The sequence below is a fragment of the Artibeus jamaicensis genome, unplaced genomic scaffold (assembly GCF_021234435.1).
Source record: "Artibeus jamaicensis isolate MK-2021 breed Jamaican fruit bat unplaced genomic scaffold, CSHL_Jam_final contig_444, whole genome shotgun sequence".
Taxonomy (NCBI): domain Eukaryota; kingdom Metazoa; phylum Chordata; class Mammalia; order Chiroptera; family Phyllostomidae; genus Artibeus; species Artibeus jamaicensis.
The window spans coordinates 7,698,746-7,716,344 of NW_026521831.1; the positions used below are offsets into that span (position 1 = coordinate 7,698,746).

The following is a 17,599-nucleotide window of genomic DNA, read 5'->3' on the forward strand; positions in this document are numbered from 1 at the left end:
GCTCACGCTGGAGGAAGCGGTGGGAGGGTAGAGGGGCCGGCTCTGGGGACCATCTGGGCCTATCCCGGCCCCCGACAGGGGTGGGGCCCTGTCTCACTTCTCCAGCTGGGAAATGGGACCGTGGATGCAGAACGTGCCCCAGGAGTGGATCACAGCCCTGGTCCTCACTGACTCTCCAAGGATGGGGGGCAGGGAGCTCAGGGAGTGCAGGCATACATGGACCAATGAATGAATGAATGAATGAATGAATGAATGAACAAATGAAGTGGTGTTAATGAGCCAAGCAAAGGAGTTATCATTTGTATCAACCCTCTTTTTGGCATTCAGAGTTTAAACTGTGAAGCCTTCAGATTTATTAATCCTTCAAGTATTTCAGTCTTTCAGCTGCTGAAAGTGCTCAGGTTAGGATAAAGGCTGGGAGCAAGGAGGGGAGGGAGCTGGAAAGACCTTAGAGAGAGGCTCACAGCAGAGGCTCCTAGACCCCCTGAGGGGTCTGTGCTGCTCAGAGCTCACTCAGAGCTGCTCCAAGCACAAACGGGCCCCCAGGTAAAGGTGCTCGGTCTGCGAGCTACACTCAGGGAAGGGGTTTAATTATTGCTACCACCTCCCTCAAGATCAGCTGTCCATCCCTTTGTGGGCTGGCAGCATATGCCTGAATCCTCTCCGTGGAAGTGGTCGTGGTGTAACATCAGAGGCGGCCACTGAAAACCACAGGGGCAGAGGGGGCTCCGAATTCTCTTTCTGCCACCAGTGAGCTTCGTCTAAAAGGGACCCTCGGTTTCCGTCTGTGGAAGTGGAGGAACTTGCCACCTTCCCACTCGTTTCCAGCAGAGTCCCCCTCATGGCCAGCTTGGAGATGAGAGCTGTGGGACCACCCCAGGGCGCTCCCGGGGGGATTGGACAGCAGCAAGGCTTGACCCAGACCCCCCACCTTTCCTTTTGTGGGCCGGTGTGTCTGTCAAGGCTCCAGGGGCGCCATCGCAATGGCGTTTTGAACAAGATATAAATACAGTTCCCAGAGAAACAAGCACAACTCTGATGAGAGAGAGAGGCTATCTTTTAGGAAATAGAAGGGATGAAGATGTGAAATAACTGTTGGGGTTCCTAGGTTCTGAATTCTTCCTTTCGCCCTCCTCTCCGCTCCTTCCTTTCTTCCTCCCTCCCTCTCTTTCTTTCTTTCCCTGCACAAAATATTTATTGAGCACCTACTATGAACCAGCCCCGGGGCTGAGCCCTGGGGATTAAGTCATGGGAGGTAAGAAAGATGCTGTCTCTGTCTTCTTGGGGCTCCTAGTCCAGTGGGGGAGACAGACCGTGGTCAAAGCTGTGAAGGCCAGCGGTTACATGAGGACTCGTGACTGGAGACAGGGGCAGACAGACCTGGGCAGGCAGGCCAAGAAAGCCATGATGGAGCTGAGACCTGGAGGAGCCAAGGAGAGGGCCAAGGTCAGGGCCCAGTTCCCAGGGCACACGCAATGGGTTAGTAAGGATTATTCTCTGTATTGCTGAGGATACTGGCCACTGGGGGCTGGGCACCTGGCCCAGACCAGCAGGGACAAGCAGGACAGAGTGAACTCTGCAGCTAACTCCACTCCTGCCCACCAGCAGGCCCTGTGTTCCCACTGGGAGGGAGGCTGCCTGGCCCAGCCCCTGCCCTGCCGGGTCCTGAGGACTGGCCACCGTTGTTTCCACAGGCCCGTGGACCCTGTGCTAAAGGCCATCAAAGAAGATGATGAAGAGGCCTTGAAGGCTCTGATCAAGGTGGGGAAGAATCTCTCCGAGCCCAACAAGGAGGGCTGGCTGCCCCTGCACGAGGCGGCCTACTATGGCCAGCTGAGCTGCCTGAAGGCCCTGCATCGAGGTGAGGCAGCCGCTCTGGGTGCAGCCAGAGGTGGGAGCAGGACTCAAGGGCCCAGGCTCCTCCCTCCTAGAGATTCATGCTCTTTGGCCCCCAACCTGGGTGAGGGGCCAATGCATGGTTCTGCTTCTGTAGCAGAGCTGAAGTCACCAGGCCGGCAGAGGGAAAATGACTTGTGGCCCCACTGCAAAACCTTCCACAACCCACCCAATCTCTGCAGGCCTAATTCCCAGAAAAGCACTGAAGGAAGGTTGACTTTGGGGAGAGCACCTGCCAGCTTGTTCTAGAATGTTCCAGGGACTGAATCGGTGTGGAAAAAATGCAGCTGTACCTGTGCTAGCCAAGACCATCCCCCACAGCTGCGGGACCCTGGGCAAATCATGCCTCCTCTCTGAGCCTCGCTTCCCCCCATAAGCCAGATGTGGGTGGGTCCTGCCTGCAGCGGCACAGACCTCGGACAGCCCGCCACACTCCAGGGCAGAAACAGCTGCATGAGACTGAGCTCCCAGCAGTGGCTGGTGGGAATGTGAGGGAAAGACAGGGGAACTCCCAGAAGGAGGAGGCCCAACCAGGGAAGGCTTCCCAGGGGAGGTGGCCTCTGAGCTGGATGCATATGACCAGGAAGCTGAAACAGCCCTGTGAAAGCTACTGAGTCCAGGGCCAAGATGACATAGGCAGTCTGGGTAGTAAATTTAGGCAGATGCCACCCAAGTTTGTCCTTGGCATTGGGAGGAAATTAGGAACACCTGGTGTGGGGTGCAGGGTGGATCGGGGAGAGGCAGGTACCTCCCTCCTTCACTAACGCAGTGGGCCGCCCTCCCCAGCATACCCAGCGACAATCGACCAGCGCACCCTGCAGGAGGAGACGGCTCTTTACCTGGCAACCTGCAGGGGACACCTGGACTGCCTCCAGTTCCTGCTCCAGGCGGGGGCCGAGCCCGACATCGCCAATAAGTCCCGAGAAACACCACTCTACAAAGGTGAGTTTCCTGGGAGGCTTCCCTGAGGAGGCGTCTGCAAACTAGGTGGGCCCTTGGGAGCATTACTCCTGAGGTGAATAACCCCCTACCCCTGGGGCTTCTTCGAAGGGGCAGCCTCTTTCGGATGTACAATCCAGGTAACTGAATCTTTCCTTCGGGCACATATTCAGCCAACAGTTCCCAAGTCCTCCGTGGGCTGGGAATGATCGGTGGGTGTGCTGAGGGCTCCTGGTGGAAAGGAATCGTCCACACCCGTTGCTCCCCCAGTCCAGGGGGCACCTAAGGGCAGGGCAGAGCATGCCTCGAAGCACCTGGGAGCGCAGGCGGGGGCCCTGACATGGGGGAAGGGCGCCACAGGAGGGTGTGCCTGAGCTGACCCTGGACAAGCAGGGGAAGAGCCTAAGCAAAGACAAAGAGGTATGAGAGAGAATTTGTTCATCCAGGACGTTTAAGAAAACCACACACTCCTGGCTGAACCAACACATCACCCAAGGACGTCGGGTACTCTAACAAGTGCCCAGAGTGGAAACCTGAATAATCACAGCAGCTGGCATGGACGGAGTGCTCACTATATGCCGGGCACTATCCTTTCATTCATCCTTGTAGGAGGTGGGCACTGCTAACATGCCCACGTCACAGATGCGGGCCAAAGGCGCGGCGACCTGCAGTGAGGTTCCCAGGAGCACACCCAGACTGGGCAGACTGGGGTTTAAATTCAGGGAGCAGGGCGCCAGCCCCATGCTCTGAACTCCTACCCGACAAAGCATCCGATCCGTGCCGCCATGCTTAAACAGTCAGCCGCGGGTCTTGCACAAGGGAGACGGCCTCCACACTGGGAAAGACTGCAGAAATCCCTGACTTCCCACGGGTCTGGTATCCAGCACCTGGAGCACTCAGTAGGCAGCCCACCCTGGGGAAATGGTGGCCGGGTCCGCTGCAGACCTGTGGTGGAAGTGTCTCCCCCGGGACCCCAGTCCGCCCAGCCACCAGAGCCATCCTCTGGAGCCTCAGCTGTCCCAGAGAGAGCTCCTAGGATGTTGGGTGATTCACAGCAGAAGCCTGGGCCTTGGTCCTGGACGAGCTCCAGCTGTATGCTAAGCACCATGCTGGAACTTTCCATGCCCTACCTCACTTGTTCTTCCCACAGCATCTTCTTGGGAAGGTCTTGTTATCTCTGCTTTACAGGCGAGGGAACCAAGGCTTGGAGATTCGGGGAGTTTGCCCGGGGTCCTGTTTGGAACACGATGCAGGCAGCCCCCACTTCTTCTCAGCAGCCCCCTGGCTGACCTGGAGAAGCTTCCAGGGGTAGTGGATTTGGACAAGTGCGCAGGCTCCCTGGTGATAACTCCGACCGGAGCCAAGAGTACATTTGGGGTCTAGAGAGAGAGGAGGCTCCAAAGGGAGGTTCAGGCAGGTTGAGGGAGACTTAAACTGTCTGCAGAAGGTAAAGTTTAGCCCGGATTAAGTGAGCCGCCTTTGAGGAGGGGTTTCGAGCAGGAATATGACACTGTCCTCCTCCTCTTCTGTCTGTGACAGAGGACTGAAGCAGGTGACACTGGAAGGGGATATGAGTTCAGGGCATCCTGGAATGTTCCAGGACAGAGATCTTTCTAGATCCAACAACCTGGGTTTGAATCCCAGTTCTGCCACTTACTGTCTGCATGACTCAGACAAGTCACTTAACCTCTCTGTGCTTCATTTTCCTCATCTGTGAAAAGAGGTAATAGCAGCATATTTTAAGGATGGGAGAATTAAATTAGTTAATCATGTGAAGTGTTTAGAACAGAGTGCCCAGCACATAACCAATACTATGCGCATGTCAACAAACGTCATTGCTTGTTAGTGTTGCTGTTACTTTTAGTTGTATATCCTGTGCAGGGACAGAAACTTAGTGCAGAGTCGGTGGACAGTTCCCGAATGAATGGCCAATGAGCCAATGAGTGAATGAGTGGATGGACAAATGAGTGAAGGCTTGGCTGGCCAGGTCCTGCCAGGGGCCCTGCTGACCATCCTGCTTCTCCCTGGCACAGCCTGTGAGCGCAAGAATGTGGAGGCGGTAAGGATCCTGGTGCAATACAAGGCAGACACCAACCATCGCTGCAACCGTGGCTGGACGGCTCTGCATGAGTCTGTTGCCCGCAATGACCTGGAGGTCATGGAGATCCTGGTGGGTGGAGGCGCCAAGGTGGAATCCAAGAACACCTACGGCATCACCCCCTTCTTTGTGGCCGCCCAGAGTGGGCAGATGGAGGCCCTGAGGTTCCTGGCCAAGCACGGTGAGTGCCAAGGGTCCCTGAGTCATGCAGTCCCCTAGGGGTACAGCTGGGAAGGACCTCAGCAATCAGCTCTCAGGGAAGGCAAGTTTAGGTGACCCCGCATGGCCGCACTGTGACTGAGTAGCTTCCTGGAGTGGTGAGGAGGATTCTGGGGCTGTGTCCAGGCTCAGCGGGAGACACTTGAGATCCAGCGGTGCTGCCTGAAATTGGGCACAGACTTGGGGGTGGGGAGTGGAACATCTGCCACACATTTGCAATCTCTAATCTAACCTGCCATCCTTGTTTTAGAAATGAGGAGTCTGAGGCCCAGAAAGGGAGAGCGAGTTTTCTATAGTCACACAGGAAATTAGTGGTAGAACCAGCCAGACTCCCGGTCTCCTGACACCCCAACTATCCTTTCCACCGCGTCCTACTTCAGGGCCAGCAGGGACCTCAGACAACATCCAGATCACTTCCTCACTTTATCATCGATGAAACCAAGGACCAGGATGGGAAAGTGATTTGTTCCAAGACACACAGCAAATTAATGGCAGAGCTGGGATTTGAACTCAGGCCTTTGTACTCTTTGCCTGTAAAAAAAATTTGTATCCACTTAACAGAGGAAGTAAAACAATATTGCCTTATGGTGTCCCAGGAGCGGAAGCCCCTGAGAATGGCAGATGTTCTTCGGGGTAAAGAACATTATATTCTAATCTCCCCCCAAGAACACCTTTGATTTCTTTTCTCTCTCTGTGGGAGAGGACCCTCTCTCTCTCTAGTAACAGACAGGCCAGAGGTAAGGCAGACCCAGGGACAGAGTTGGAATAATTTGCTGAAGACCTACTATGTGCCAGACACTATGCTACGGATGAACACAGACTAGGCCGACATGGTTTTCTCCACAGCCGTATGGGGTAGACAGTGACCGCATCCCCTCTAGTAGACGAGAAGACTGAGGTTCAGAGGTTAAACGATGGGTCACAGTCAGAGCCTGGATTCTCACCAGGTCCATCTGACCCTGAACTGCATGTTCTGTGCACTCTGCCACCACCCGGACCTCAAGAATGGCCTTTGTGGGACTTTGGTCAGATCAGTGTCCACTTAGCCTGGGCCTGAGCGGTGAGGGGAATAGGCCCGAGGCACTTCCTTACAGCCAGGCCTGAAGCTGGATGGACCAGCTCGAGAGCCAAGGGGCACAGGCAGGGTCCTGGGAGCCCGGCAAGGCGCCCGGGCAAAGGGCCGGGTGCTTGATGGCTGGGGACCAGGCGAACTCCGCACATCTGCCGGGCTCTCCTGCTGGCACTCGGGGTCCAGGTCTGCTCCCTTTATGGGCTGAGTCCACTTTCAAACCCAAATATTTTTCCCGTGTGAGCAATCGGCTGTGCTAGCGGATTCCAGGCTTCCAGGAAGCCTGGCTGCGAGGGCGGCTGTGGTCGGTCAGAGCCGACTCTCCCTCAGAGGTCGGGGGGCCTGGACCTGACCCTGTGCCCAGACCCCTCCATCCTCAAGTACGGCCCTGTGCAGGACATTGGTGCAGTCTGGGCTGCTCTAACGGGACACCACAGACTGGCTGGCTTGTAGAGAGCAGGAGCTTATTCCTCACGGTTCCAGAGGCTGGAAGTCCAAGGTCAAGGTGCTGGCAGATTCAGTGTCTGCTGAGGGCCTACTTCCTAGCTCCTAGACAAGCGTCATCTTGCCGTGTCCTCACATGTTGGGTAAGGAAGAGACTCTCTATTGTCCCTTTGGTTAGGATACAAGTCCCACTCATGGGGACTCCAGCCTCATGACCAAATCAGCTCCCAGAGGCCCCAGCTCCTGACAAGGCCACACTGAGGGTTAGGTTTCAGCACATGCACGTGGCTGGGGGATGGCCACATCCGGTCTGTAGCAGGTATTTACTTAGCTCTTGCAGTTACCCCACATAGTAGGTATGATTGTTCCCAGTCATCAGGGGAGGAAATGGGGCCCCTACAGGCTGCGCACGGCCACCGGGGGTTGTGAGCCAGGAAACAGCAGCTTCAGCAGGTCCTTGTCAGTCACCAAAGTCTGTGCCCAGCCCACTAGACCAGAAATCAGTCATCAGGAATCAAAAATGACCAGAATGCCTGAGATAGGCAGAGTGCCCCAAGAGTGACAGGCCATGACTAAGACACGCTTTCGATGGCAGCCCTTCCTGACCTTCCACTGCTGTCTCAGCCCTGCTTCCTCCCAGAGCCAGGGGCGACGGGCGGGCAGTCAGGGGCAGCGAGTGCAGGCTGGTCCTCTGCCTTGCTGCCTGGAGACGGAGGAGATGTGGGAGACGACCGTCCTGGGCCCGGCCACCTTGCCTGTCTGTCTAGTGCAGCATTGTGTTCAGAGGGGGCAGGAAGCCATCCCTCTCTTAGTCTTGGAAATGGTGGCAGGGCTCTGCACTCGAAGAGCTGTGAGGGCCTTATGCGTGGCAGGGCCTGGGTCTTTCCACCTGGACTGAGGGTGAGGAGCGAGGCCTCCGCCGTCAGACTGTCTGGATTCACATTCAGGCCCTTCACTTATGAGCTGGGTGGCCGTGGGCAAGTGGCGCAGGTTTCCTGTGCTCTGTGACACAGAGACCAGAGCAGTGCTGGTCCCATGGGCTTACATCGTGGGCTCAAAGAAACAACACGAGTAAAACATAGTCTGGCAAATAGTAAGTGCGCAGAAAGTGCAGCATCATCGGGGCAGCTTTGTGCAACCCAAAGGCCTCTGCCCAGGCTGGCAGGCCCCAGGGTCTCGGTGTCATGGAAGGGGGGGGGTCCTCCAGGTGGGCCCTCCTTTCTCAGGATCCAGAGTGTCACGGCACAGCAGTTACAGCAGCCCAGCACGGACATTTCTTCAGGGACGGGGACCACCCTGATCACCGTCTCTTCTTCTCCAGGCGCAGAGATCAACACGCAGGCCAGCGACAGCGCGTCGGCCCTCTACGAGGCCTGCAAGAACGAGCACGAGTCGGTGGTGGAGTTCCTGCTGTCGCAGGGCGCCGACGCCAACAAGGCCAACAAGGACGGCCTGCTGCCGCTGCACATTGCCTCCAAGAAGGGCAACTACAGGTCAGCCGGGGGCCACCACTGCCCGCCCACCCTGGGGTGGGGGTGGGGCGGCGAATGTCCCTCCCATAGGACGAGGGAGGCTCAGGTCAGAGAGGAGGGCACCCGCAGTGGAAACCCAGCCATTAGCAAGCCAGCGCCGATGCCTGCAGTGACAAGAACAATAATGACCAAGCAAACGCATGGCACCGACCGCCACCTTCTGTTGTTAACTGATTCGATCATTTTGATGGCTCCATTTTTAATGACTTTTTAAACAAACCTACTGAGGTAGTCACTGTTATCTCCGTTTTTCAAATGAAGAGGGTCAAACACAGAGAGGTCAAGTGACTTGCTCAAAGTCACACAGCTTGCAGACGGCAGGAATCTGGACTAGTGGGCATTTCTGATGGGGATGCAAAGGTAACCTCTCAGGCAATTAGCAAGCATGCAGGGAGGCCTGCGATGATAAAAACAGCACGAGGGATAATTGCTAGCCCTTACTGAGCGCTTACTAAGTGCAGGTCCCCTGAGCAAATTGAGGGAAAGGAGTGTTCCTATGGGAGGGGAGACACATGCGCACGTGTACAAATTCACGACCTGACGGGTGAGCGTTCCTTTGTGCACATGTACGCATGCGCACAAATTCACAACCGGACAGGCGGGCGTTCCGCAGTGGTCCTGGCTGGAAGCAGAGGCAGAGCTAGTCCGTAGCAGCTCTTCTAAGCTGATTGTTCTCACGGACAGCCTGCAGTTGGCCGTGGTGGGAGAATTTACACCACAGAAATTGGTGCAGGCTACAGATCATGCCCCTCCCTCACCACCCCCTCCCGCCCTGCCACTTGTTAAACTTCCACCCTCACCGCCACTAGCTGGAGGGGCCGGGGAGCACTCGTCCAGGGGAGCTCCGGCTGCTCATCAAGAATGCACAGGGCCCAGGAATTTCCACGTGACCAGTGTTTCCCCAGCTTTGACCATTCATAGGCTCCCCCCCTGATTTGAGACAGCTATAGTCTCATTGCTTAGTATTTTCCTTTAAAGACTTTTAAAAAAAACTAGAATGAATTTATTCTCAAAAGGAAACATTTGTCACACTATTAAATTGTTCAAGTTACCAATTTACAATGAATAAAAACCTCTTCACCTAAAATCCCTTCTTGTGTACCCCAAACGGCACACTTCGGGAGGCACAGCCCTGCCCTCGGCAGGGAGAAGAGGGGGACGCAGGCGGCTGCGTGGTGGGGCTGCCGGCTCTCTTTGCTAAGGCAGGGGGCTCTGGGGGTGAGAGCAGCGTCCCAGAGAGTGCAGGGGTGACGCAAGCAGCCCCCCGCCCTGCTCTGCAGGCCGGCGGCACAAGTGGCCAAGCAAAGATGCCCCTCCACACCCCACACCCAATGGGTACAGGAAGGAAACCCCGCTTGTCTTTGGACCACACAGCAGGCTGCAAGGCAGACAGATCTGGACTTGAATTCCTGCTGAGGCCACTCGGCATGTTGCTTAACCTTTCTGAGCCTCAGCATCCTCTTCTGTAAAATGGGAGGTAGTCACACCTGGGGCTGCAGGGGCTGTCGTGGGGACTGGTGAGATATGAAGGGGAAGTCAGCACCCAGCAGAGTGCCCACCAGAGAGGAGGGGCTCAGAGGGTCTGCATTCTGCCTCTCTTACGCAGGGAGAGTACACCTCATCCTTTCCCAGTGAAGCCAGGGAAAAAGTGAGTCAGGCATCTTTGTCTTCAGTTCCAGAAAGATCCAGCATCAGTCAGCAAACAGGGTTTATCTTGAGCCTGACCCCAGAGAGATCCAGAGAGTGAAAAAGAGAAAAGGGGCTGGCCCTTGGAAACCCGCTGGCTCCCCATCTCCCCATATTTGCCTGTCCAGCCCCGTCACTCTGGGCTATGCCTTGAATGACATGTCCCAGAGCCCCTGAGCCAGCATCTCCAGAGAAGAAGGGAACCAATCTCTACCTTCGGAAAAAAAAAAACCCTGAGCCAACCAGATTCAGCTCACTCATGCTTTCAGGGGGATTACTCCAACCTCTGACTTTGCAGAGGAGGGAACTGAGGCCAGAGAAGAGAAGTGGCTTTGCCAGAGAGCTGGGCCTGTCGCTGGGCCCCCTTCAGTCACACCCAGATGCCTGGCCCCAGCAGGTCAGTGGGAGTTTGAAGGAGCACTGGGTGGTGCTCCTGAGGATGAGGGAGCAAGGCCGGCCCTTGCAGGATCCACTGCTGGGACTGGTCTGAGTTCCCCCAGAGTCTCCTGTGGGTTCATGCTGCCTCCCAGAGACATTTCCCTGCTTATTCTTTACCCTCCAGCCCCAGGCCCCGCTTTCCGTTGTCCCCCAAGGCTGACAGGGACCAGGCCACTTTTTGAGGCCTGTCCAACAAAGGGTTCCAGTCGGGCTCCCAGCAGCTTCTGCCACCGGGCAGGGCCCATGGCCAGGTGAGCCCTTCACCCACTCCCTCGCCTGTGGCATTACAGGCTCTGTCTACGCCAACCTCCCACAGGCTGCTCAGGGGTTGGACGGGACATCCCACAGCCTGGAAAGTGACGCTCAGCAGCTGGTCTCCACGTTCACCTGTTGGTACCATCTCTTTGGCACACTTAACTGGAGTGTGTGACATTCAGGTGTGGCTGAGAAAGAAGCCCCGCAGACATCAAAGTCTCGGTCACCTCCGAAGCACAGGTTTGCCTTTTTAAATTTACAGCTCAGCAAAGGCACCTTGAGAAACTAAAGCTTAGAACCAAAGACAGATTTATGAAGAAACTGTGTTAGACAAGGACAGATGCCCCAAGTTTCCCTTGAATGTAGAATGTCATCAAACCAGGGTTCTCAGCCATGGCTACTACACCTGGGCACCCCTGGCGTCTCTGCAATACCAGCAGCTCCGGCCTTGCGTGCCCGCTGAGCTTCCAGTGCAAGCAGAGGGGGCTGCAGCCGGGGCTGTGGGCGGGGCGGCATCATTCCTAAAAGGCGTCCACACACACAATTCGTGCCACTCAGGAGAGAGGCAGTCTCTTCGAGTCTATTTCACAGCTGACGCATAACACAGGCACAAATGTTGGGCCTCTCTTTCGACCCAGTCGTTCTTAAATATTCTTTCTCTTTTACTTCTAATGTATACTATCCTTGCAAGCCTCTTACAACTCTTTCTGGAAAATGGCAGAATAGAGAACGTGTAGCCCATTTAATTAAAATGCAATTTACAAAGCACATTGACAGGCAAGTTAGTGTCCCCTTTAACTGAAAGGGACACTGAGGCTTGGAGCCTGGGCCACTTTCCCCAGCCCGGTCCCCTGCAGGAAGTTTCTGGGCTGCCTGTGTCTTCTGGGGGAAATGAGGAGGCACGTGGGTTGCCTGCACAGCCATCAGGGCCCCAGACAGCAGGGCCCAGGCCTCTGCATTTTTAGTGACTCCCTGAGCGATTCCGAGTCACCTGGTAGGAGAACCAGCAGTTTGAACCCTCAGCAGGCTCCACGCTGAGTGCCCCTCCTCCTTCAAGGGGGACCCGCCCCAAATCCAGTTCCCGGCCTCTCCCAGAGAAGCCGCAGACCCTGCGGGAGTCCCTGTGTGTCCTTGGGATCACCCTGGGGCAGATGCTGCACCAGCGGGGCGGCTCTGCTGGCTCCGGCGTGAGCGTCACACGGACTCAGAGAAGAGATAATCCTCCCCCAGCAAACACACACACTCACACACACTCACACACACACAGCAGGCTGACACAGTGCAGCTCAGTGGTATTGGCAGCAGAGCTGTCTGTGGGCGGCCGGTTCCCTTGTGAAAGTCTAGCTCACAGTCAGATTTACACTGAATGCTGACAAAGGTCACACTGCCGTGACCCGGTCTGTGACACAGAACGCCTCCACATCTGGAGTAGCAGGCAGGGTGCTACATTCACCCTGGTGGCCAAGAGACCAACGGCCGCCATTTATTGAGTGCCTACTATGTGCAGCTCAGCTTAACGCGTAAGATCTCATTTTTGTCTTCAAAAGCAGCCTCAGTGAAAGTGTCATTAAATTGCATTTTGTAACCTGGGCAGGACCATCCCACCCTGCTGGGTTGTTGTGAACAGTAGATGAGATAAAGTGCTTAGCCCAGAGAGTCTGCTCCAGGATTAAACACGGTAAACGAGTAAAGCACTTGGACGGTGCCCGGAATGCAGTGAACACTCAGAGTTACTATGGTGATGATCGCTGAGGAGGGGAAGGTACTCACAACAACAGGAAGGGGGCCCAGGAAGAGCAGCTATCATCCTCATCCTCATCCTCACTGTTATTGTGTTACCCCTCTGTTGTAGGTGTAACTTACAGAGGTTCAGTGACATGGGATGGCCCAGCGCTGAGGAGCAGAGCTGGTGGGGTTACCTGGGGCCACTGCCCCAGGTGGATCCCCCACATGCTAACGACAATGTTCTTGGGCTCAAAGCTCTCTGCTCTGTCCCCTGCTGCTGGCCTGGGCTTCAGGCCAGATGGGCAGCGTGGCTGGGCAGCAGCCTTGGTGCCACAAGAATCCTGGTGGGAGTCAGCACCTGGAGCAAAGAAAGTGGGGTTCGGTTACTGGCAGGTCCCAAGAACAGGTCAGGGGCCTAGTTATCGGGACGGGGGTCCAAGGTCACCGGCTAAGCAGCTGCTCAGGGACCCCTTGAAACAGCCCTGCACTGGGTCTGCTCTGGTCTTGGGCCTGAGCTGGTAGGTGTGCCCCCTGCCACACCCCCCCGCCAGCTGGGCAAAGGAGGAAGGGCAGGGAACGGAGCCTCTTAGACACTGAGGGTTCTATCAGGCAACGGCCCTTTGTTCCTCTTTGTAAGGAGCACTTTGAGCAGTAAGCACTCTGTGGTCCCAGGTCCTGCCCGCGGGAGACGTGGGAAGGCCCCAGCCTGTCCTCCAGCCAGCAGGTGGGCCAGGGGAGGGAGGTGATGGCGTGGATGGGTATTAGCAAGGCCACCAGCATTGGGCATTCCTGGTGTCAGGGGCATCATGGAAAGGCCTGGCCCTGGGCGTGCTGGACGCCTACATTCTGGCCTGGCTCTGCCATCACCTCCTGTCCGACCTCACTCTCATTCCCACCCCACACCCGGGTCTCGGAGCCGCCCTCTGTGAAATGGGTGGCTGGACACACTGACCTCCCGACCCTGGCCAGCATTACACATTTATCTGCTGATGGGCAAAGTCCTGCAGGAGTGAGCAGCAGTGAGATGGTGTGGCTGCGAGGCTAAGAAAGTGCTTCCGGGAACCTAGGCTGTGTCCAGTCACGTCCCCACATTTCTGCCACTCCCCCTCCCTTCGGCAGGGGGGCATCTGAGACCAGCTGTGACCTGCCAAGATACCAGCCCCATCTGGCTGGCGGCCCCGGGCAGACCCTCCTGCTGTTTTCCCCCTGAGCTTGCGCAGGTTACGGCTGTTAGCGAGCATTTGTTGCCAATGGCCTCAGTCCAGGGTGAGCCCCCAGCCCTGCCTTTGACCAGCACCTCTACAGAGCAAGGTCAGGCCCCCTGTGCCTGCACAAATAGAAATTAGTAGGCAATTAGCCCCCCTGTGTGAGAATTTCCTTTTGAGGTTTTAGATGCAGATTTTAGGCAAACACGGCGTTACTAACAATAACAACATTTTCCACTGAGATCCTAGCGGGAGGTTGCTGGCACTAGATCTCCAGGAAGCGGGACGTCAGCGTGCCAGGAGGCAGAGGGGCGTGGGAACAGGCCTGGTGGCACCAGCTGGCCAGGGCCACGGCCACCTCCTTGGAGACCACATGGAGCCATGAGGTCACCTGTCATCAGGGATTAGGTGGATTAGGGTATGGAATCGTGACAGGAGCTTGTTCCTGCAGGTGGCTGGGGCCCAGGGGAAGACAACAAAGAAGGGGTCAAGAGTCCTGGGGTCAAGACCCCAGAACTGCTTAAAAATCTTCGATCAGTCACTTCATTCCCCTGAGCCACGTCAGTTAGAAGAGCGCCATGGACCTGCTCTGGCCACTCCACAGGGCTGCAGAGAAGGTCAGGTGGGGCCAGGCCAGTTGAGGCATTGGGAAGAAAACAAAGCCCTGTGACAAATCTGCTGCCACCCTGACTGCTACGCAAGACGTAAGGCGGGGCTTAAGAGTCGGGCCCTGCCTCCAGGGGGAATCAGACCACCTGGGTGCAAATCCTGACTCCATCACTTACTGGCTGTGTGTCCCTGGGCAAGTCCCATACCCTCTCTGGGCTTGTTTCCTCATCTGTAAAGGAGGATAGTACTCGTACCCACCTCACAGGGTTCTTAGGCATAACAGGTTAATGCAGGTTGCACACCGAGAGCAGTGCCTGCTTCAACAGGAGAGTAGAGCCAGGGACCTGCAGCCTCAGCGGGGCCTGACCAGCCCACTGCAGGCCACAGGCAGCACCGAGAGCCTGGGAGAGGCTCTACACAGGCTTCAGCATAAGAGGCATTGAGACAGGACAGGGGAGGCGACTTCATGGTTACCCAGCTCCACCGCTACCTAGCTGTGAGACTTTGGGAAGGTTTGAAGCTCTCTGAGCCTCAGTTTCCTTATCTGTGAAGTAGGTATAGCCGCATTCCCACCCTCCCCAAGGTAGTAACTGTGAAGAATGGCCGGGTCCTCCGCGCCCCCTGTCTGTGAGCCCGTACCTCCCTATACAGTAGCTGTGAGTGGTCGAGCCTGGCTCCTCAGCACCCCCTGCTGGAGGGCTGGCCCCGCTGTGCCAGCCGCTCAGTGACTTGTGCCTGCCCGCCCCACCTCGCAGGATCGTGCAGATGCTGCTGCCAGTGACCAGCCGCACGCGCGTGCGCAGGAGCGGCATCAGCCCGCTGCACCTGGCCGCCGAGCGCAATAACGACGAGGTGCTGGAGATGCTGCTGGGCGCGCGCTTCGACGTGAACGCGCCGCTGGCGCCCGAGCGCGCGCGCCTCTACGAGGACCGTCGCAGCTCCGTGCTCTACTTCGCGGTGGTCAACAACAACGCATACGCCACCGAACTGCTGCTGCTGGCCGGCGCCGACCCCAACCGCGACCTCATCAGCCCCCTGCTCGTGGCCATCCGCCACGGCTCCCTGCGCATCATGCAGCTGCTGTTGGACCACGGAGCCAACATCGACGCCTACATCGCCACGCACCCTACCTCCTTCCCCGCTACCATCATGTTCGCCATGAAGTATCTGTCGCTGCTCAAGTTCCTCATGGACCTCGGCTGCAACGGCGAGCCCTGCTTCTCCTGCCTGTATGGCAACGGCCCGCACCCGCCCGCCCCTCCACCCTCCAACAGGTTCAGGGATGCGCTTGCGGGAGACAAGGCGCCCAGTGTGGTCCAGGTAGGGGGCGTGAGTGCCTAGGGGGTGTGGGCGCCTAGGGAGTTTGGCCAGGGCAGCTTGCTTCGGAGGCTGTGTAGACTACGTGGGCTGAACTTCTGAGGCATGGCAGTTCATATGCCTTGGAGGGAGTGCGGTCTAGTCGTTTGTGTGCTTTGGAGCGCGTATAGACTAGAAGTTGGCACACTTTGGTGGCAGCGGAGCCTGGGGGTTAGCATGCATTAGAGGTAGCAAAACGTAGGGTTCACAAGAACATGAAATCCTTTTTCTTGGTTTGCTGTCTTGGAGAATTTAAGGAAGGAACAGTGGAGCAGGGTACCAGTAGGGAACTCTGCAAACGCAAGGGATTTATCACTGCCCCTGGCCCCCGCCCCGTGCTCCTCCTGGCAAACCTGTGCCTGGGATGGAAGACTGAATGACCAAGATTGGGATGGAGGTGAGAGCAGGCTGGTCTCGGGTGAGATGCAAAAAATCAGAGCACCTGTCCACAGTGGTGACTGCAGAAGTCAGAACTTGTCCCAGCTGGTGTGACTCAGTGGATTGAGCTCCCGCCTGCCAACTGAGAGGTCTCCCGCACAGGGCTGGGTTGTGGGCCAGGTCCCCAGTTGGGGGCGTGCAAGAAGCAACCAACTGATGTTTCTCTCCCTCTCTTGGTCTCTCCTTTCCCCTCTTTAAAAATAAATGCAAAATTCTTTAAAAATAAAAAGTCAGAACCTAAAATGACAAGGAAGTTAGAAATACCCTTCACTTGGGGATAATTATAATGCCAATGGCCACCTTTTGGGGGCCCTACTATGTATAAAGCTTATGTTCATATCACCTTAATTCTCATAAACCCTTGCGGCTGGTATTACAAACCCATTTCCTAGACAAGGAAATTAAGGCTAGAGAGGCGATGGACTGGCCCACATCGCCCAGCTCCCACTTTGGCAGCAGAGGCCTGTGTGGGTAGGAGGAGGGACGGGATCCCAGCCCGGCTGTACCCAGCATCTGCCCTCGCCCATGCCCCCTGCCCTCAGGCAGCCTTAGGCTGCCACCTGTGGGATGAGCTTGCGGGGGTGGTGCCCTTGGACATTAGTGCCCTTGGACGTTGGTGCCCCAGTGTGGGTGTGCGCTCTCTTTCAGTTCTGCGAGGTCTTGTCCACCCCCGAGGTGAGCCGCTGGGCGGGGCCCATCATCGACATCCTTCTGGATTATGTGGGCAACGTGCAGCTCTGCTCTCGGCTGAAGGAGCACATCGACAGCTTCGAGGACTGGGCCGTGATCAAGGAGAAGGCAGGTAGGGGCTGTCACAGATGCTGGCCGGTTTAGGCCCCGCCCTCGGGCTTGGGGCATGTGACCGGTACTGACATTTGATGAGTGCCTGCTCCATGCCAGGCTCTGTGCTGAGTGTCACATACAGTGTCCCCGTGACTCTTTGTTTTGTAAATGAGGAGGCTGACCCTCAGAGAGGCCATGTCACCGGGGCCAAGGTCTCACCACTAGTTAGTGGCAGAACTGGGATTCAAACCCAGGTTTGAGCAACCTGAGTCCCTCCACTAAGTCTTTCCAGGATATTTTAAAGAATTTCAGCTCCCTAAGGTATGGTGGTACCTCGGTACTCGTCGTTAATTCGCTCTGGAATGCATGACGAGTGCCAAAACCTATGAATACTGAATGCGGTCAGTGAGGAAGCATTTTCTCTTGCGGGAAGGTGTCCTGACTCATACAAGTTCTAGCAAGTGCAACAAGTCCCGAGCAAGCGCCGAGTGCTGACACATTTTTTTCTCGTCAAAATGCAATGAGTACAGGGTTTTGGCAAGTTTTGAAGCCGATGAGTACCGTGGTATGACTGTATCCTGGGAGTTTGGAGGGAGTTGCCCATACCTGTGGGCCACCTGAGAGGCAGCATGGGGCGGTCCAGGGAAGAATGATGACGTCTGGAGCATCTCATGCTGCAAAGCGCATACAAAGCACGCAGGCGTCTTGTCAGAAGTGCAGGTGCTGAGCCAGCAGGTCTGGAGCAGGGCCTGAGGGTCTGCGCTTCCGCATGCCCCCCAGGGGGCACCAGTGCTGCTGGCCCACAGTCCACCTGGAGCAGCTCTGGTCTAGGAGGCAGGCCCCTGAGCTCCAGAGCTGGGAGCTTGCTCGGTGACCGTTGGCCTCAGAGTCCCCACCTGAACAGAGG

The 17,599-nt window shown here is 56.5% G+C and overlaps 1 protein-coding gene across 1 annotated transcript in view; it reads left to right on the forward strand.

Annotated features, from left to right (window-relative positions):
• ASB2 (ankyrin repeat and SOCS box containing 2) overlaps positions 1 to 17,599 on the forward strand; it is a 38,314-nt gene that overhangs the window by 18,357 nt on the left and 2,358 nt on the right. The window contains exons 4-9 of the mRNA XM_053666026.1: positions 1,695 to 1,861; positions 2,683 to 2,838; positions 4,869 to 5,114; positions 7,987 to 8,158; positions 14,871 to 15,435; positions 16,558 to 16,711. Of these exons, the coding sequence (XP_053522001.1) occupies positions 1,695 to 1,861; positions 2,683 to 2,838; positions 4,869 to 5,114; positions 7,987 to 8,158; positions 14,871 to 15,435; positions 16,558 to 16,711 (1,460 nt within the window). The remainder of the gene's footprint in view (positions 1 to 1,694; positions 1,862 to 2,682; positions 2,839 to 4,868; positions 5,115 to 7,986; positions 8,159 to 14,870; positions 15,436 to 16,557; positions 16,712 to 17,599) is intronic.